Here is a 21,933-nt window from a genome sequence, read left to right on the forward strand (position 1 = left end):
TATATATATATATATATATATGTGTGTGTGCGTGTGTGTATATATTATTTCAACATAAGCGTGTCAATTAATCTAAAATTGGATTGAAACTTCTTTATTATTATTTGGCTTGGTCAAAGGTTGCTTACACACGTTGATTGTAAGAAAATTAGTACTTCATATTTCTTATGGTTTAATATTGTAATGGTCTATAGTTATAATTTATTATATAAATTCTTACGAGTTTCGGGTTCTTTTGAAGCAGTTTCGTCGTTCAGCAAAATCTTTTGAAAGTCGCATTGACGGAATGGAGAAGTTCCTCCACAGTCCAAAACAACAAAATATTGTTCTCTAGCGAATAACTTCGGGAGATGCACGACAGACGCTGTTTCACCAAACGTAAACTTTCACAAGTATATCGACGTTCACAATAACGCAATGAAACTTCAGTGATTTCTCAAACGAAGCCTAAGAAGTTAAGTTTATGCGAACTTTATGTTAATTTTATTTAATTTTTTTGTTAAAATTAAAATTTTGCGCCTAAATTTTTACATGCAAAAATTTTAATTTCAGAGTTTTTAAGTTTTAAAAAATTTATAAATATAAACATAATTAATTTTGTCTCAAAGTTCTTAATAATTTACATATTTTAAATGGCCATTTACAACATACCTTTCAATTCCTATGTATTTACATATTTAACCCCTAAACATTTCTTTTCACATTTATACCACCCAATCTTTCATATCACATAAAACTTACCATCATTTCAACTTTAAAAAGTGAAATACAGCATTTCATGCATAGGGTAAGATGGCACGTATTTAAAAATTGGAGTCTAAGAGCTAGATATGTAAACTCATGTGAATTCTATGGCATGTATGTAAATCTTCCTATTTTTAAATAAGCAGTCCATTAAAATCTCAATAAAATACTAGTTTAATGATGATTTAATCACTTATTCGATAACTTGTTCATATTATAACTAATTTTCTCATAATCTTTTTTTACATTTAAAATATGAAATTTCACATACGTAAAAGATACTCATAAAGGAAATTTCAAATTTTCTTACAACATTTAATGAAATGAACTTGGAATTCATATCACACATGAATATTTTATAATTTCTCTCTAAAATTAAATTAAATGAACATCATCGAGTCTTAGTCGAGCCGAATTTAAGTCGTTCATCGACTGCATTGGTTCATTTACGAGTTACAAAGGTAATGAAATAAGAATTGTCAACAGCAAGTTTGCAAATAGGTTAGAGAGTGCTAGTCGTAAAAGAAATTACGTGCAGACATGATGGGTAAAGATATGAGCGGATTTGATAGTATTGTGGTAAATAACACCAATCTGCATGTACATTATTCATACGTAATATTTCATTCATTTAAATATCAACATTTAGAGCAGAATGGCTGAGGGTTTAACATATCTGACAATGAATACATGTAACAAATGCTTTTCTACGATAGTGTAACGTGCGTCGAATGATTAAACCCTAGACCTTTAGATTCAGCATATGCTCGGCCGCAAACCAGTCGACTAGTTTTTGATGCATCTAGAGCATGTTGTGTCTACAAACAAGATTAAGCTTTTTTGCCATGTTATTATTATTATTATTTTGGGGGACGGGATGGAGATTTACATACATAGCAAATACTTTTTATGTATTTACATATCTAGAACCTAAACTTCTATATTTACAGACATAGCAATCAAATAGTTAATATCACATCAAAATAGCACTATTACTACTTTTACAAGTGAACATTCAAAGCATCAAAGTGCTATGTATGTAAATATGAAATTTTAGGTAAGATATATAAATACGTAAGAATTGTGCGCTATATATGTAAATTTCTCCCTTTGTTTTTTCCAAGTGATATTCATTGCCTCACTACACAATAGTAAGTAAACATCATCCAAACTGAGAAGAGGCTAAAGATTCATATGAATAGGTATTCTTAAATGCTTAAACTGAAGGCAAACCATTAAGAGTGTAGAGAAGAAAATCCAGTGAATTAGGTAGAGAACTAATTAACAACAAATATATTAACATTGGCTTCAGAATCCAGAAGATATTGAGTCATAATTAAAGTTCTCATTGTTATGTGATAAAGATCATTTGTTGTCGAACAACCCGAGAATAATTTGATATCTCGAGCACATTATTGCGTATATGCTGTCAAAGCACCCCTAAACCCCAGGTTTGGGCGCTCACAAAGAGGGGGGAAGCCTTTGCATCCCATTTTGGCACTCAAGCGTCTATATTTTTGGCGCAGTCAAAGGAGCCGGAGCTTAAGTGCCAGCCTTGGGTGCTCAAGTGCCTAATTTGTTGGGCGCAATCCCGAGAGCTTTGCTTCCAATGAGGTTGTTCAACTCAAAATGCTAGAATAATTTGATGCATGTCTTTTATTGCATCAACAACCCTAGGACTAGAGAGAGCGAGAGAATAACAGCCACTGCATTCCTATTAATTCATATGACAACAACCTAACAGCCTGTGTTAGACGACAATCATTAACGTTAATCTCCAACTGTAAATAGCTCGCACGAATCGTCTGATGTAGGAATACAATGTCCTTGTTATCCCTCTCTACATATCCTAACATCTGTATCTATCTACCTCAGCAATTACATAAAAGTTTAAATGGTATCAAAAACCCTTGCCGAACAGCAAAATCAAATGGATTCCTGTTCACCATCTCACACCCAGACTTTCAAACTTCTCTCAACCCAACAAGACCGAAGTTACTATGTAAAGAAACAAAAAGGCTTTTAAAAAAAGGCTCAAAAAAATATAAGTACAAATGCTCTTTTTACTTTATGTGCTACACTTCATTCCTCCTTTTCTATTCCTCTACTCTCACCATTCTTCCCTAACCGAGCTCCATTCGCCCCTTCTTATAAAGCCTTTGTTACCGAGGATCCGTTGATGTGATATAGTGAAAATGGTGAGAATTTTTGTTAGAGGGTATTGTTGGAAAAAAAGGTGATGGACGATCTTCTTGACCTAGTATAACATGTTGTCTCAGCTGTGGAGGCCAAAACCCTATTGTTGAAGAGCGAAAAATTCTATTGAAATGGCTTCCTGCCAATGAGAATCTTGTTGGCTTCGACAAATGAGGCGGGGTCTTTGGTTGACGTGTTGTGGTGGAGATTTAAGATTGTTCTGGGTTTGAGTGATCCTGTTTGGGATTGTGTTATCACGTGATTTGTTTTGGTTTGGCTTGATAGTTAATTGACTTGTTGGGTTATGTCGGTTAGGGGAAAGTTTTAAGAGGTTGGGGCTAGGTGGTGGTTTGGTATTTGAGATTGTGGTGGAGATGGAGGTGACTTGGGTGAGATGTTTATGTTGGATGTATGCACTAGAAAAGATGGGGGTTGGTTGGATGGCGTTGTGGTGGGTTTGTGTGATGATGCGCGTGTGTGTGAAAGGGAAATTTTGTTTCGGTGAAGGTTACATGACGTGATGTAATTAGTTTATTGTTGTTTAAATCCCAACATTTGTAGCCTTTATACTGAGAGTGATATCCCAGAAAGACACACTGTGGTGCTTTGGTTTGAAATTTGTTGTACATTTGAGTTTGTTGCCAGGGATAACATGCACAACCAAAGGTGTGCAAGTGGTCAAAAGTTGATTTAGTTTTATAGAGAATTTTGTGTGGGGATTTATTGTTGGTAGTGCTTGATTGAAGTATATTGATGAGATGGATAGCCGTGAGAATAGCGTCTATCCAGAATTATTGTGGTAAGTAAGCATGCTTGAGAATAATTCTTGTTGTTTCAATTTTATGTTTGTGTTTTCCCTCAACAACACCATTTTGTTGAGGCTTGTATGGGCATGAAATTTGGTGTTTGATTCATTGTTGTTGAAGATATTCATTGGGATGGTGGGATGGTGGGATGTGATATGTTCTGAGGATTTTTATAGTTTTATTGAATTGTATAGAGAGAAACATGTGGAATTGCATAAAATGCAGGTGTGTTTCTAATTTGCTATACATTGGAAAAACCCAGCAATAACGCGAATGCGCATCAATAAATGATATGTAATATTTATATCCATAAGTAGAGGGGATCGAAAAGGGGCCCCATACATCTGAGTCTATTAATTCTAATATATTGTAAGTAGTATTGCTACTTGGAAAAGCTAATATATTGCTTTTGTTTTGCAAGCAAGAAATGCATGATGGTGTGGTGTTCGGTGTGTTGAGATTGGTGTGTGCTCTGGAGAGTTGGAGGACTTTGTTATGGGGATGTCCGAGTCTCTGATGTCAAATTGGTGATAATGTAGAGATGGTGAGGGCCTTGATTGTGTAGAAGCCTTGTATAATTGGGCCAAAAAGGAGGATCTTCCATGTGTTCATGCACTGTATATAGAAATGGGAATCGTCAAAAGATAAGAAGCAATTATTGTCTTGTGATAATTGTTGAACAAATATGAGATTGTGGGTGAGGTGTGGTACAAGATGAAGTGAGTGAAGATGCAGCTTACTGTTTTGGGTGGGAAGTATGGTTGAACCTGTGTGTGAGATGTTTGAGGTTTGTCTGTTGCCTACTATGACTTGTTCGTTGCCTTGATAGGGGTTGGGTAAATGAAGATTGTCAAGGTGTGGTGTGAGGTGGCACCGATATAAAGTACCGATGTGTTGTTGAGAGGGTTTGTGGAGGCTGTGAGTGTTGTGTGTTTTTGTGGGTTGCTCAGTTTGTATTATAGGTTTGTTATGTGCCAACAATTAGCGGCAGAGTGACTTGGTTTGAGACATATCGGACATTTTATTGGTTGTTTGTTTCTGTTATTGGTGGAATGGTGCCTGTTTTTGTTGGGGGAGTTTTGGGGGACCTTGTTTGTAGTTGTTTAATTGTTACCTTTGGTTTGCGTGAATTCTTGGTTTGGGTGTGAAGAGTGTTATGATGGTTTGTTGCTTTGTGGTTTCATTTGCCAGATTTGATCCTCCAGCTTGATTGGCTTCAGTTATGTGTGTATAGTTGTCTTAAATCCTTATAGAGGACCTCCATCCCCTCCTCCAACTCCTCCGCCCCACAACTCTTCAATTTGTAGTTACTTCCACAATTTAGCATCAACGACTCAATCAACAACATCAACAAGTACTAGCAGCTATCTCCAAATCAAATCATGCTCTCCACATAACCTCTTCACCTTCTTTCTGCAATGAGTGTCAACTGACTGAAAGTCATAAACCACCCTTCATATGAGCAATCACAAATACAAACCTTTTGAATTAGTTCATTCTAATGTTTGGGGACCAAGTCTCGGTTACTTCATTCTATGCATGCAATTACTACATCTATTTTAATGATGCCTAATCACACTTTTGCTAGATTTACCCCATGATTCACAAAGTTCCACAAAATGATAAAAATTCAATTCAACCGACGTACAAGACAATTACATTTAGAAGTTGGAGATGAATATACCTCTAATATTGTGAGTAACTACATTAATATTCACGGTATAGAACATCAATTCAGTTGTTCCTATACTCTGAAACAAAATAGAATCGCAAAATATAAAAATTCTCACTATGTTGAAACCACCAAGGCTCTTCTTCATACAACTCACCTTCCCCTAGAATTCTAAACTGACTCACTAATGATATCAAACTACCTAATAAATAAATAACCATCCAAAAATAACAAAAAGCAACCCCCCTACCAACTTCTGCACAAACAAGAACTCTCATATATATACTCAACTCAGAATACTCGGTTGCTTTAGCTTCCCATGGTAACAATCATCTTCGACAAATAAACTAGCAACCAACCATTTAACTGCATTGTTCTTGAATACAACTCCTCTCATCACATTACCTCCCATAAAACCTCCTTGCCTGACACAATCTCTTCATCAACAGACTCTCTGCACTTGGGCATCAACGACTCGATTACCAACATCAACAAGTGCTGACAGCTATCTCCAAATCAAATCACTCTCGCCACATAACCTCTTCACTTTCTTTTTGCAATAAGTGTCAAATGACTGAAAGTCATAAACCCCCCTTCATATGTAGCAATCACAAATACAAACCTTGTGAATTAATTCATTCTCGTGTTTGGGGACCAGTCTCGGTTACTTAATTCTATGCATGCAATTACTACATCTTAATGATGCTTGATCACACTTCCACTAGATTTACCCAATGATTCACAAGGCAGAAACACTGAGAAAATTCATAAACTTCCACAAAATGATAAAAACTCAATTCAACCGACACACTAGACAATTACATTTAAAAGTTGGAGATGAATATACCTCTAATATTGTGAGTAACTACATTAATATTCATGACATAGAACATCAATTCAGTTGTTCCTATACGCTGAAACAAAATAGAATCGCAAAACATAAAAATTCCCACTATGTTGAAACCACCAAGGCTCTTCTTCATGCAACTCACATTCCTCTAAAATTCTAAACTGACTCACTAATCATATCAAACAACTTAATAAATAAATAACCATAAAAAAATAACAATAAGCAACCCCCTACCAACTTCTGCACAAACAAAAACTCTCATATATACTCAACTCAGAATATTCGATTGCTTTAGCTTCCCATGGTAACAATCATCTTCGACAAATAAACTAGCAACCCAACCATTTCACTGCATTGTTCTTGAATACAACTCCTCTCATCTCATTAGCTCCCATGAAACCTTCTTGCCTGACACAATATCCTCTTCAACAGACTCTCCCAAACATCTACTACTAACACCCAATCCCACACAATCTTACTCAAATCAACCCCCAACCAAACTCAAGAACTACTCCCCACCAATAACAACTCCTCACAACCCCTCCACCTCGTCCAATGAACATTTCTCAAATCCCACCTCTGAACAATCATCCCCCACTTAACCACATACTCCCTTGAGCAAATCACCACCACTATTGCACCTCTACCCAACACCACATGCAAACACATTCAAAGACAAGCTCCCTCAAACCCAAAATCATGTTTGATCTCAATAATTGCCTCTCATCATTCGTTCCTCTCCCCAATTCCGCTGCTTTTCTGAAGCAATCAAACATCCTATTGGCATCAGACCATGTCAGAGGAATTTCAAGCTTTACAAAAGCAAGACACATGGCGTCTCGCTCCCCCACTAGTCAGCCAAAACATTCTTGAATGCAAATGAACCTAGAAAGTAAAATTTCACTATGAGGGCACCATTATCCATCAAAAAATCCGCTTTGTTGCGTTGGGTTTTAAACAACAATAAGGCATTAACTACCATAAAATTTTCAGCCTGGTTGCCAAATTCCTCACCATCTGAGTACTCCTCAATATTGCTACCCACCACAACTGGCACATTCAACAACTTGACATCTCAAATTCCTTCCTTCACAGTACCCTCGATCCCCAGTTCACACGTCTCAACCACCAAGGTATATTGATCCACTCTGCCCACATCATAAGTGCAATCTTCAAAAAGCAGTCTACGGCCTCAAACACCTCGTTAGTAGTACTCCACCTACTCCCGACATCTTACCTATGGATTTAGAATGGGCGCAACAGACCCATCTTTGTTTCTCTTCCACCATAACTTCTCATTTATGTCGATGATACACTCATCACTGGCAATCACCAACACATCATTAACAATCCCCTTCAATATCTCAACATAACCTTTATGCTTAAACAACCAGGCAACATTTATCATTTTCTCCAAATTCAAACCATCTCAAATAGCAACTTCCATCAATCCAAATACCTCACAGGTATCCTCTAAACCTTAGGAATGTTCCAATGCAAATTTGTCCTCGCACCACTAACATTCAAACACCATCATACAAATTTCAGTTCTCCACAACTACCATAACCCCCTTCAATTAGCCATTTCATAGGAACCCTACAATTTCTTACAATCACCCACACCCTAAAATCACCTATACAATTAACTAGTTTTAGTCAAAACACGGACAAACATCTTCTCTATCACTTCCAGCTCCTACAATGAACTCTCTGCCATCTCAAAGGCATTGCCTCCCACAAATTACCAATCACAGCTAGATCTCTCACCACCTGCTTCGATCTTAGCTGTGACTAGCTAGTAACACCACAGACAGAAGCTCTACCACTGGCTATTGCTCCTTTATCGATGGCACACTCATCTCTCAGGCGATAAAGAAACAACGAACAGTAGCCTCCTCTTCCACTAAAGTTGAGTATCGAGCAATTGCTATTACCACCACGGATGTTCAATAGCAGTGGCTTCTACTTCACGAATTTAATATATCCATCCCTATAGCCAGTCATATCTACTGCGACAACATCTCAGTCATTGCTCTTGCCCACAATCCAATCTTTCATGATAGAACAAAACATATTAAAGTCTATTTTCACTTCATCAGAGATCACTTCAAAACTAATGAGCATTCTTCACCACATCATAACTTAGGAACAAATTGCTGACATCTTCACCAAACAACTTTTCATCAATCAGCATAAGGATCCTAGAGACAAGCTAACAATCACATCTTTAGATCATCATCTTGTCACATTCCAATTAACACAAAGTATAGCAACCTAACAACCTGTACCAGGCCTACAATCATCACTAAAAATCTCCAACTGCATTAGCTCGAAGGAGTCATCTAATATAGAAATGCAATGACCTTCTTAGCCCTCTCCGCATTACCCAATTTGTATATATAGTTCACCTCTGTACACAACAAGAAATAGAAAAAGTTTTTTCTACTACTACTCTTTCTGTATCTATCTACCTCAACAATTGCAGAAAGTTTTACAGAGAAGGGAGAAGTTCTTTTCAAATTTCATTGATTATTAGGTCAGAATGCAACTTGCAAGCAAAAAAACACTTATTTCTAGAAATATTTTTGTAATTTAAACTTCAAACAAAACTAATGCTTAAATCCTTAAAAAAAACATAATATTAATAATTAAACAGATAAAACTAAATGAAAACTAAAAATACCAGTAAATTCTAGAAAAGGTTAAAATAATTTGATACATATTGCATCATACACTAGATTGAATACAAAAACAAATCCTAAAATTATTATCTTCATAACATCATAAAAAAATTCATAAAATTCATTTGATTGTTGAGAAAACTGAGAACTCAGGCAACTAACTTCGGAATAGAGGGACAAGAAAATTTAAACATTAGATGCTAAATTGATTCATGATTTGTTGTGAGAGCATCACTTACAGAATGAATGACGAAGGACTTATAAGGCTGACCCCAAAAGAACAAGGCAAGGCTAAGTGTGCTCACAGTAATAATGATAGTTAATTGACTTTCAAGGTGAGTACTTTCAAGGTGAGTGCATGGCAATGGTGAGACGCCCTTCATATCAAAAGTTCATCACAGAAGAAATCAGAACTTCAAATGGCCATCCAAAGAAAGAAAAAAAATCCACCTTTTTCATTAAATTTTCTTGCTGTGCACTAACTAAGATTAAAAAAATGCAACACTGAATGCTATCAAAAGAAACAAAAAAAAGTGAAGGCCTTGAACTTAAATTACAAATTCCAGAAAGTTAATTCTCATATAACACAACAAAGGCCATGGAACTGACCTCTTAATGGCAATGAAATTATAATTCAAACCTTCCACTCCAGGTCATCCACTTTTTACTTTAGCCCGACGGTTATATTATTCTTTGGCCTCCAAAGGCGTAGATGTTTCATTCCTGATCCTCTTTATCTTTGGACTTGACAGAGCGCTATGTGCAAAACCATACATCTGAAGAACCTGATTATCAGCAAAATTGAATGCCCTTTCCATGCTGCTGATGCATCTCTCTACCGGATAATCCCCATAGCTACCACAGGGCTTGCATCCCACAAAATGGGTCACAAAAGGCCATCTTTCATCACCCAAACCTGGATGATGCTTTTCCATCATTTCCTCATACTTATCCACCAGTCCAGCCCAGAATCCATGCAGGTAATAAGAATTTTCTATGAAAACTTTAGTACCCCATGTGTCCTGCTGAGAGAGAAGAAGATAGATAAGTGCAGACTGGTCATCAGCCTCGAAGGCTGGCCGCCCTTTCAAACTGGCAGTAAGAATCCGACCAGCCTCATCCCTCACTGGTCCCTTCGGACCCATAGGCGCCCAGGTATCCAGCAAATCTAGCGACCATTGACAATTCCGGAAAAGGAAACTCCCAGTATTGAGCGCGATCCAAGAATGCTGATCGAAGAGGAGGTCAGGGTAGCCATGGATAACAAGATTATAGCCCTCGTACTTGCTTACCGGTATCTCAAAGGCCATGTCGGTGAAAAGCGCGTCACTGTCCATCCACCAGATCCACTCCACCTCCGGGTGCGAGAGCATCAAGCGACGAATCAACGGGAGCTTGGCCCAATAACCGGCGAGCTCGCGATCGAGGTGAGCCATGTTGTGGATGATCTCAATCCCGTGAATACGGCAATAGTCGATCTTATTCTTGGTCGCCTTGAGAAGATAATGGTCACCAATAGGGTTATCGCAAGGATTGGGCGGTGATCCTGTAACGAGCAAAATCTTCGGCTTCCCTCCAGCAATTCGATTAGGAAATCCAGGATTCGCGACCAGCCACTGCTTTCGCAGCTGATCCCAATCAGAGATCTTAGGACCCAACTTATAGCTCTTACCCGCAACATAGGCCGCAGCGTCCGCTCCAGCAAGTGTGACGTTATCGGCTGTGGTGATGTTAACAGCTGCATCAATGGAGAACTGAATATCAACAACCTCATCTGGTTCAGAATCGGAGCGGATCTCACGCAGAATGCGCTCGATGTCCTCGACGACCCTCTGGTCGGCGTCAGCGTCTGAAACTCCGCCTAGGTTTCCGACGCCGATGGTGCCTCGCAGCACAAGGATGGTGACGAAGCCGCATAGGATCGTGATTTTGATGTTGTTGAACGTCTTCTGGATCTGCCGCCTGCGAGATCCTGCTGCAGATCTACTGATCGGCAGCCCCGATCTCTTCGCCTCCTGCAACATTCGATGCGCTCTCTCTCTCTCTCTCTCTAGATCCAATAGGTCTCTAATGTCTCCGGCGAGAAGTTGGGTTCGTCGGCGTAGGCGTGAAGCAGCGAGGAGTTCAGGATTGTTGTTAAATACACCCCCTGGATGGATGACTCTACCTTGCTGGTATATATTGGAGCGTGGAGGGTGACCGGACAGCTCGATATATGGTTGGCATTTAGGAAAGTAAACGGCAGTGATGCTGACCCGATGAGTGACATTGACAAAATGATTTTCGATCATCTTAAATATAGGGGCATTTACATATATACCACACAACTGTTTTATATTTAGATATCTACCAAACTGACTTTCTTATTACATATAACACTTAAAATTTTGGCAACACGACCGCTAACTTTTAAAAATTGAAATATATCTTTTCATGTATTATTTTTTGAGAGATATAATCTCTAGTCTTAGCTTTGTACACGTACATCTTACAATTAAACCCCTATCTTTTTCATATTTTGTAAATGCTTCCATATATTTGCTTATCTCATTGCACTACCGAACATGCATTTTTGTCACAATTATTCTATCCACGAGTTGTGTTATACTATTTCCTTTATAAACAGATAGAATCACAATTGTTCACAATGTTTGCTATTCATTGCTATCAACTTTCTATGCATGCGTCAACATTTATATGATTGCATTAGTTCAATCTCATTGGAATCATGCTATCACATATTCATGCAATTGCTAAATTACCCCCTGGCTCTTACGATAAAATATTACATACTCATTAAGTATTTACTTACATGGGTAGATGAAGTGGAACTTCTAAATACTTGAAACCGTTCTTCTTTATGTTGCTAACTTATGATTGTTTTAATAGGATTTTCATTAAATCAACATTTCAGGCTATGATTGATGACTAAAGGCTGGAACTTTACCTGTTCAAGTTCATCTCGTTTCCTGAGGGATCGACAAACAGAATTCTATTTCGTATAATACTAATATGGCACTTAGGCTTGCATGAACTGCCCGTGCTAAACAGCACTTTGTGCATGTCACTTACCATGAGGAATTTACTTGTGTTTTGAAGGCCAAAGACAAAAAGGGTCTTTATAATGCTTTGGCATTATAGGGTGAATAAGTAGTATTGATAAATAAGGATTGACCAAGATTAATAATTATCGAAAGCTAGCTGACTGATAATTGATGGACGATGCATAACTAATGATTACTTAGAGCTAACCAGATAAACAACCTAATAATTTATGATAGCTAGAGAGTCGATAACGACTGAGAGGTGACTGTGTAATCAGGGATGCATCTGCCTTGAGAGTAGTATAGCAGTTTTAGTCTATAAATCATCTGCAAATCGAGTATGATTATCATTTATGGGTCAAGTTCCTCGAGTGCGCAACGCGAGTTCTATGATGGCAATTTTGTTATGATAAGCTTGTAAAGTGATTTTTTTTTCTTACTTGGAATTGATTTGTTTGAAATTAAAATATAGCTTAAAGAATAAGAAAATTTATAAGAACACTTGGACATTTTTTCCACTAAGAACCCTAAACATTGTTGTTTACAAAATCAAGCGTCCATATGCTATTTTTTTGAACTATTAAATCAATGTATTTAAGTGTGCCGCCATCAAATCATTAAAAATTTGATAAAAATGAAAAATATGAGTTTGGGTTTTATGATGAATTTTGATATTTAACTGAGAATTTGAAAAGTGGATGAAAAATGGTGCTAGATTTGATCTATTTATACATGCTACAATCAAATCATTAAGAATTTGATAAAAATGAAAAAATATTTGTTCGCGTTTTATCATGATTTTTTATATTTAAGCGAGAATTTTCAAATTGGATGAAAAAAGGACGTTGGACTATAATAATGTTTCAAGTGCAATGTATGTAAATGCCCCAAAATAAAGTAGGGATGGAGTAGCTTGAAATTATTTAAAGCTACATATTGGAAATAATTATTAATCGTGGGACTTATCATTCAGAGTATATATATATATATTAAAAAAGTAGTATTTTGAAATACCGATCCCTAAGGGTGTGCGTTGGTTCTCCACGAGAATAACTCGAGCCAGACGATATAGATCACATCATGGCGTGTGTTCGATGACGTGGTGTGATCTACGCGCGCGACATGATACGGTATCTAATTTTTTCTCCAAGCTATACACTATTTTTTTAAGCCTCCTAAATGCTACCCTGAGTGCTCTGTCATGATTTCAGGGCCTCTTACAGAACTGAGGCGAATTCATACCAAAGATTTAACATGCACACGACCTGTTCGATGAAATGCTTCAAAGAGGTGTATTCAGTTGGACCTCCCTGTTCGCCGAATACATGCGGAATGGACTCCAAGCTCAGATCTTGGATATCTTCTTCCAAATGCAAAGCGAAGGAGTGAGACCCAACACGTTCACCTTTGCTTCCGCTCTCGCTTCAGCTGCCACTGGAGGCGAGTTGCAGAAAGGGACGATAGTGCACGGCCAGCTGATCAAATCTGGACATGAAGCCACCGTCTTTGTCTGCAACTCACTGATGAACATGTACTCAAAGTGCAGGCTCATTAAGAATTCAAAATCAGTTTTTGAAGCCTTGGAGCACCGAAATTCCATTTCTTGGAATTCAATGATGGCAGGTCTTGTTTCCAACGGTTCCTACACTGAAGCACTCGAATTTTACTTCCAGATGAGGGTTGAAGGCATAAAGCCAACCCAATCGAGCTTCGTCACCGCGATAAACATATGTGCTAATCTTAAAAACCTGGTTTTTGCAAGGCAGCTTCATGGCTGCGTGGTGAAAGAAGGCTATGGGCTTGATGGGAATAGCTTGACTGCTCTCTTGGTGGCTTATATTAAGTGTGCTGAAATGGAAGATGCCCTCAAACTCTTCTATTTGACACCAGAAACTCGCAATGTGGTCTCTTTCACTGCTTTGATTGGTGGGTGTGCACAGAATGGTAGCAATGACAGAGCTGCTGTTATTTTTTCTGAAATGAGGAAGGATGGAGTTGAGCCCAATGACTTCACTTACTCCACTGTACTAACTGCTGCTCCCATGGTTTCTCCATTTCTCATTCATTGCCTCCTTATAAAAACAAGATATGAATGTTTTCCTTCAGTAGGCACAGCTCTCCTTGATGCTTATACAAAGTTTGGAAACCTTGATGATGCATTAATGGTTTTTGAGAAGATAGAAGACAAGGATGTTGTGGCATGGTCAGCCATGGTGGCTTCTTATTCCCAAGCCGGGGACACTGAGGCTTCTATCAGGCTGTTCATGGAGATGGCTAGAGAAGGAGTTGTGCCCAATCAGTTTACCATATCAAGCATCATTAATGTCTGTGCGAGCGCCACGGCGGGGGTGGATCAAGGGAGACAATTCCATGCTGAATCAATTAAGTTAAGGCTGCAGGATGATATTTGTGTGAGCAGCGCTCTACTCACCATGTATGCAAAGAAAGGGAGCATTGAAAATGCTTATAAAGTGTTTGAGAGGCAATCTGCAAGAGATTTGGTGTCATGGAATTCAATGATTTCTGGTTTTGCCCGCCATGGTTATGGAAAAAAAGCTCTTGATATCTTCGCAGATATGGAAGCTCAAGGGCTGGAAATGGATGACATAACCTTGATTGGAGTAATCATGGCTTGCACACACACAGGTTTTGTTGAAGAAGGTATTGTTAGAAAATTTTATATGTAGGATCATATATAATAACTATTTATGATGTGTTGTCTTAATTTTCTTAAGCCAATCAAAGCAAAGATTAATTATTTGGTTTATGAGGTCTCTTAATATTTATATGAAATTAATATTGTATGGATAGTAGATAGTTATTTTATTTTTTGGATGGGTTAAAATAAAATCTATACACTGAAGTATAAATAGGATCATGATCCCCAGTCCAAGAGGTTAGTTCTCTTTTTCTTGCTCACACCTCATCTTGAGTGAAATTAGGCTCTATTTCTTTCTCGGGAACATCACTTTACACATGAAAAGTCAATTATTGCACATTTACTATTAGATTTCTTCAATGATTTGACATGAGATCCGGGTATTTAACGAATTCTATTTCCCATCTTCTATTCTTTCCATCAGGTAAGAGGTATCTCAATTTGATGGTTAAGGAACATGGTATTCGGCCGACGATGGAGGTCTACGCCTGCATGGTCGATCTTTACGGCCGCGCCGGTGAGCTCGAGGAAGCCATGAAGCTCATCAAAGGCATGCCCTTCGAAGCAGACGCAATGGTGTGGCGAGTTCTTTTGGGTGTTTGTAGAGTTCACAGGAATATGGAGCTTGGAGAAATTGCAGCAGAGAACTTGATCAAACTGGAGCCACAAGACTCTGCTGCCTATGTCCTCTTGTCCAATATCTATGCTGCAGAAGGAGAATGGGAGAAGAGGGGTAGAATAAGGAGGATGATGGAGGAGAGAAGGGTTAGGAAGGAAGCTGGACTCAGCTGGATTCAGGTGAGGAACAAGGTTCATGCTTTCATGGCTTCTGATACATCTCATGCTTTATCTGATCAGATATATCGAAAGCTGGAAGAGATGAAGCTGAGACTGAGGGAAAAAGGATATGTTCCTGATACAAATTTTGTGCTTCATGATCTGGAAGATGAGCATAAAGAAGCTCTGCTGGCTCAGCACAGTGAGAGACTGGCCATGGCTTTTGGACTGATCTCAACTCCTGAAGGAAGTCCTTTGCAGATAGTGAAGAACCTGCGGGTTTGTGGTGATTGCCATACAGTGATGAAATTAATGTCGGACATTGAAGGGAGGGAGATTGTTGTGAGGGATTCAAACAGGTTTCATCACTTTAAGGGCGGGTCTTGCTCTTGTGGGGATTTCTGGTGAGGCTTTTTTAGACAATTAGCATAAGTTTTTAGAGGAGCATTAATGGAGAAGTGTCCTTATTGTAAGTACATGAGAATTGTGTGCTATGTACCTAACTTTTGTTATGTTGTGGAGCCCGAAGCACCCATTCTTGCTAGACAGCTACACGCACCAGCAGGTGGCGTGGCGCATCCGCACGTGCACATGGACGACGCACGAGCGCACCACAGGCAATTCCTTCGGTTCAATTTCCATATATTTTTGATTTCAGGCAACAACCAAATTAATCTCCACACATGCATTTCTTCTATGAGGTTTCCGTGAAGTGATGGGTTGGAGAGGAGGATTTCTGCCAACATTTCTCTTGAGGGATCGACAAGAAGCATTTGAAGCGATGTTTTGCAAGTTTCATTGTTTGTAGAGAAGAGATCCGAGTGAATTTTCTATACTTTTCTGATTTTCTAGAATCAGTGTGATCCGATTCTACATTGTGATTTTGGTTATAACTAGATGGAATGCAGAAGATAAGGACTGAGGCAAAAAGATAAGATGAATATAACTCAGAAATGGAATGCAAGGCTAAAGATAAGAACAAGCAGTTCAATTTGCTTATCATCTGCAGGACTGAGGCCGACATAGAGCTTTGCTTAGTCAGTATTCTTGGAGGGTTGCTTTGGGCTGCCCATGGTGGCTGTGCTATCTTAGAAAAATAAAATAAAATAAATTAAAAATAACATGACAAATATTTAATTAATATAAATAATTATAAATTAAACATTAAATTTTGTATTTTGTTGAATTCTTATTTGTTCATGAAGTGTAAGAGAAGAGAGAGAGAAAGAGATGGAGAGGGAGGTGCACTCTAATGAACAATACATTTTATTCATCATCTTTTTCTTGTAAAATGATCCCCTATTTATAGAGGAGATGATACAATATATGAAATCACATAATTGCCTATGTTTTAATGGAGGCGTTGCAATATATTTTATATGTATAGGTCTACTGCTCGGGTACTCTCAGACTCGGTCGGCTGAAACCAGTGATTTTTAGTTCGACAAAACATGTTCGTCCGATTGTGCTCAATTGGATTTGTCGGTCGAGATTTGATGGTCTTTGTGTCGTTGATACTTGACTTGATTAGTTTGGCTTTGTCGACCGACTGTTTTGGTCTGGTTGTCAACTATTGATTCCTGGATGAGAAACTATGTAACTAGGCTATCGGGGAGCGACTGAATCATTATAATTCGATCTATAACTCATTTCTTAACGAGGAGATCCCTCAAGATGTTTACGAGTTATGTTGTTGCTAGTTATTGGCACTGGATGATGAATCTTAGGGCCATCCATGAGACTGGTGGCAATATTAAACTCTTTCCTTGAGTCAGGTTGCTGTGATAGGCAGATCGATGTCACTGCTCGACTCAATTAGTTGTAGTCCTTAGTTCAAGTGGTTGCATCAGGTAAGTCGGACCTAAACCCAACTCACTGACCCGAATTGACATCCCTAGTAAAACACCACCAACATTAGATTAAACATTTCCAATGCGGGACAGCTCCTATTTACATGCATATCATTAAATTTCTATGTATTTACATATCTAACGCTTAAACTTTACTTCTGTGCGTGCATACCATCTTATTGATGCATTAAAATGCGTATTGCACTTTCTCAAAGTTAATATAGTTTATAAATATTGAGTGTCTCTATATGTAAATAGACGCATTACTCATCTAGGCTTCCACCAAACTAAAGTAAAATGGCCACCCAACCGTGACCGCCGTCAGCTCACAAGATCCCGACATCTGTCAATTTATATTTACAAATCTACCCCTCCCCAATCTTATCTCTAATGAAACTGACGGCGGAGAAGGCACGACAGCACGCTAATCACGCGGTAGAAAAAGCAGCTACGTCGTAACGTCGCGTTCGATTGCCGCCTCTTGTCCCCTTCCCCGGTCGCTTGAACTTCCGCTCTCTTTCCCGCATTCTCGTAATTCTGTTCTCCAATCGCTATATAAGGCGGCGTGGAAGAAGAAATTGGGGAAACCGCGAAGCTTTGTTACATCGAGCTGCTCCGTCACGATCCTTCGGAGTCGTGCAAGTTCTTCCTTCTGTTCTTTCATCCGATCGAAGAGCTTTGCATCGATCTCGTTTTGATTCAGGGGTAATTTATCAATTATATGTTGCTGTTCTTTTTCTTTTTTGTTTTTGGTAGTTGTTGGATTGAGGATTGATTGAGCTTCGTGTTGCGTGTTTTGAGGGGTTGTGTGAATTTTTGAGTTGGAAGTTTTCGTGAAATCGAAGCAGGAAAAAATTGTATTAGGAGTTTTGAAATTGGATATAGAGAGTTGTAAGCTTGAAACAGAGGTGATGGAGATTACTTGCGTCGCACGCAAGTCTTCTCAGTCGGCTTCTAGTTGAAGGGATCTGTGATATGCTTTGCTTGAATTGGCCGATTTGTGTTTTGTTTCTTATTTAATAGTGGAGATCTCGTTATTTTCGTTTGGTTTTTTGGTGCTTCGTTTTAGTCATGATGGATTCAAGTAGATCTGTTGTTACTGGATGATAACAGAAAATTACTCGAAATCTATTGCAGATCGTAAGCTTGAAGATCTCTGAGGCGGAATCATACGAAGCGACTGGAATCAGGAAAGGGAGGAAGATGGCTGAAGAGCAGCGATGCCAGGAAGGACACCGCCTCTGCACCAACAACTGTGGGCTCTTAGGTTCACCAGCGACCATGGATCTATGCTCCAAGTGCTATCGTGACCTACGCCTCAAGGAGGAGCAAGCCGCCTCCGCCAAAATAGCAGTCGAGAAATCCCTCATATCCACTTCCCCCTCCCTAACCCCCTCTCTTATCGCCACCGCACACGTTCCTGACTCTCCCCTGTCTTCCCTTCCCGAGTCCTCCGGCAACTCGGTGGTGGATCGTTCATCTGCAACGCCGGGCCGGTGTAAGGAGTGCCGGAAAAGGGTCGGTTTGACAGGCTTCCGCTGCCGTTGTGGGCTCCCGTTCTGCGGACCTCACCGTTACCCGGAGAAACATGGCTGCTCCTTCGACTATAAGGCCGCCGGTCGCGAGGCCATCGCACGAGCTAACCCTATCGTGAAGGCCGCCAAGCTCCATATGATCTGAGACTGGTTTACTTAATTGTCGGAACTCTGCCACTACAGTCGGCCTCAATTCGCGAGCTCGGCGACGATTTGGTCAGCTTTTGCGGCCTCCATCTACGGTTTGTCATCGACCGTGTTCATCTACATCTAGAATTCTCCTCTGCGCGCTTTTTTTTTTTTCTTCCTTGCACTTTCATCCCTTTTTCGTAGTTTGTTGTAAAAATACGACGGTCTACTTTCCCTTTGTTGATGAAACAACTAAAAAAGATAGTTTGGATTATGGCTGTGAATTTTGCTCGAATATTATTAATCACCCTAAAATTGATCCTAATTTTCGCTTGGATCAACTTACGGTCCGTTTGGGACAGTTTATTTGGTGTGGTAGCATTTTGGAAGCGTGTCTGACCTGTTTGGGTAATCTGTGTTTTGGCAGCTTATGCGTTTTCAAAATACCGAAAACAGCGTTTTTACAACGCATCTATCTAGGTGCGGTCCGAACTTTATGACAGTTGTCTTGCTTTTCCTAACAAAATAAAAATTTGTAATAGTCATCACACCTAGCTTATCACCAGATTATTCAATAAGATGCAGCTCCCCAAACATATTCTTAATATAATATATATATATTCACCCGAGTGGTATATTGGTTGACAGCTCAGTCATAAGTTTTCTCTGACATTATGTCGCCGACAAACATACAACCCTCCGAAATCAGTATTTGGGGGACGACCACTCTAAAAACCGGTTTCACTTTAGTTAGTAGAGCATTCGCTTCTATGGTGTAAGTTTCCTGTAGTGAGGGGTTCGACTGATATCTTAAGGAGGGTGTCCTCGAATATTTAGGTGTATGGGCTGCTAACAAATCTAAACCTAACTTAAACCGGAGTTGAGCTAATAGGACGGGCCGGGAACCTCACACCCCGACTCATTCTATATCAAGAAACGAGAATCGGTCCTTTTTTTTTTTACATATATTTAATTAATAATATATAATTTGTTTAATAAATATTATGGAAAGATAAATCTTATTTTGGAGGCATCAATATATTGCCTTTAAAATTGAATTATTTAAAAATTTTATTCGAACAATATTTGCTGGCAGAAGGTCGGAATGTCGCCTTCAATTCATATTTTGTATACAGGTATTGGCCTTAGAGGCCGATGCTTGACCTAAACAAATCATAATTATATATAAAACCATCTGGAACCTGTTATTTACAAATCAACCACCCTATCTCTTATATGTACGCGTGGCAATGTGAACCAAAAAAAAGAATAATTTATGAAAAGTGCATGTAAAAAGACATGATCTTTGATGGGAGAAAAAAAATCTTTTATTTTTAATTACCAAATTAAATAAATAAAAACCAGTTTTCTTTAGGTCATAAATAAATAATTAGAATTATAAAAATTACTAAAGATGAGCTTCATGCCCGTGCGGGTGCATGAGCTCCACCACCACTAGACTATCATTGTCTGACCACCAGAGTCCAGCCACATCAAAACCACCTTTGCCGGCACCAAATCATTGCCATCTAGGCGCCTCCTTTGTCGGACCACCGGTGTTTGACCATCGCAGCCCTGGACCACAAATGTTTGGCCATCACTACTGACACCGAACCAAAGCTACTTAACACCACCGTTAAGCTTTGGCCACCACTAAACCACTGTCGCCCCACCACTGTCGTGACGTAGCCGCCATTGGCGGGGCCCGCCCCACCGGACTATCACCACAGTCATACCACCTCTACCCAACCTCCACTGCTATTGATGTCGGACAACCATTGTCACCATCACCGTGCTTTTGCTGCCCAAAAATCGTTGTCGTTGCCACTACTGTCGATGCTAATATTAGACTCTCTTACACCCTACCCCTATCTTCTTTCCTTTATTGCAGTTGAGGCACCGCCACATCCTCGATTTTCTCGGTCACATCCAACAGGAAAGTCACATCCCACTCATACAACATTACTTGCAGATATCCAAGGGTCGGTAAAATTTTGTAACCTATATCGACATACTGGAATCATCTCGACTGAGCCAGGTCTTGTGGTTTTTGTCCCTTCAGGTTTTCCACATAAGAACTCTTGTTTATTTTTGCCCCTCCAGTGTCTTATACCGTGAATGTCAACCAACAAATCATAGTATATATATATATCACTCAACTCCTATTTATTTACTTATTGATTTGAAGATTTGCACATATACCATGAAATTTTCTTCATCACTCTATTGAAAATTATTGATCAAGTTAAAAAAAAGAAGCTTCATGGCAACGCATGACCAGTTCATGATTGTTAGTAGTCTCCAGATTAAGTAATCAAATGTGATCGCATTTATTTTTATTTATTTTTTATTCTTTCAATCTTTGGCAGTCAAAGTCAAAGGGTATTACGTGTAAATTTGAACCAGTCTTTTTCATTTAAATCATGTTGCTTGGTCAGTGAAGAACTCTAAGGTCCCTAAAAATAGTTAGATTTACATGCATACCATTTAATTCCCTATAGGGCTGTCAAAACGGCTCGTAGTTTGCGAACAGCTCGTGTTTGGCTCGTTAATTTTGTTCGATAAGTTAATTTTGTTCGATAAGTTAATTTTGTTCGATAAGTTAACGAGCCGAACACGAACTAAGATGTGTTCGTTCGTGTTCGGCTCGAAATATTACTCATCAAGTTTATATATTAAGTAATATTTTAAGAAAATCTAATTGACTACAAAGCTACAAAGATTTATAACCAATTAAAATATTAATTAAGAAAATAAAATAAAAATTATTAAATTTGTTTCAAATGCTGTTTTAATATAAATAATAATTTTTAAATCTTGCTCAAACCCTCATTGTCTTATGACTACATGATTAGAGTTGTTAAAAAGACTCTTTGTTCGTGAACAACTCGTGTTCGGCTCGTTAAGCAAACGAGTCGAACACGAACACACTTTTTGAGCTCGAAATATAAACAAGCCGAACAGGAGCTGTTCCCCCAATATGTATTTAA

At 38.8% G+C, this 21,933-nt stretch overlaps 3 protein-coding genes across 3 annotated transcripts; 2 read left to right on the top strand and 1 right to left on the bottom strand.

Moving 5' to 3' along the window:
• Positions 1–9,421: 9,421 nt before the first annotated feature.
• LOC110022475 (probable glycosyltransferase 2) lies at positions 9,422–11,155 on the bottom strand. The gene has a single exon (XM_020721430.1). It carries the CDS (start codon positions 10,971–10,973, stop codon positions 9,636–9,638), a length of 1,338 nt encoding a protein of 445 aa, XP_020577089.1. The 5' UTR covers positions 10,974–11,155; the 3' UTR covers positions 9,422–9,635.
• Positions 11,156–12,960: 1,805 nt separating this feature from the next.
• LOC110022435 (pentatricopeptide repeat-containing protein At2g27610) lies at positions 12,961–16,555 on the top strand. The gene is made up of 3 exons (XM_020721376.1): positions 12,961–13,123; positions 13,205–14,654; positions 15,077–16,555. Exons 2-3 carry the CDS (start codon positions 13,271–13,273, stop codon positions 15,835–15,837), a joined length of 2,145 nt encoding a protein of 714 aa, XP_020577035.1. The 5' UTR covers positions 12,961–13,123; positions 13,205–13,270; the 3' UTR covers positions 15,838–16,555.
• A 1,282-nt stretch (positions 16,556–17,837) lies between these two features.
• LOC110022476 (zinc finger A20 and AN1 domain-containing stress-associated protein 6-like) lies at positions 17,838–19,217 on the top strand. The gene is made up of 2 exons (XM_020721431.1): positions 17,838–17,984; positions 18,417–19,217. The coding sequence occupies exon 2, from the start codon at positions 18,483–18,485 to the stop codon at positions 18,957–18,959; it is 477 nt and encodes a 158-aa protein (XP_020577090.1). The 5' UTR covers positions 17,838–17,984; positions 18,417–18,482; the 3' UTR covers positions 18,960–19,217.
• Positions 19,218–21,933: the final 2,716 nt, after the last annotated feature.

The sequence above is a fragment of the Phalaenopsis equestris genome, unplaced genomic scaffold (assembly GCF_001263595.1).
Source record: "Phalaenopsis equestris unplaced genomic scaffold, ASM126359v1 Scaffold000191, whole genome shotgun sequence".
Taxonomy (NCBI): domain Eukaryota; kingdom Viridiplantae; phylum Streptophyta; class Magnoliopsida; order Asparagales; family Orchidaceae; genus Phalaenopsis; species Phalaenopsis equestris.

Excerpts from the sequence above, each read along its gene's own strand:
- LOC110022475 (XM_020721430.1), bottom strand. The coding sequence starts at position 10,973 with ATGTTGCAGGAGGCGAAGAGATCGGGGCTGCCGATCAGTAGATCTGCA.
- LOC110022435 (XM_020721376.1), top strand. The coding sequence starts at position 13,271 with ATGCTTCAAAGAGGTGTATTCAGTTGGACCTCCCTGTTCGCCGAATAC. Across the intron at positions 14,655-15,076 it reads CACAGGTTTTGTTGAAGAAG|GTAAGAGGTATCTCAATTTG; the intron begins GTATTGTTAGAA and ends TCTTTCCATCAG.
- LOC110022476 (XM_020721431.1), top strand. The coding sequence starts at position 18,483 with ATGGCTGAAGAGCAGCGATGCCAGGAAGGACACCGCCTCTGCACCAAC.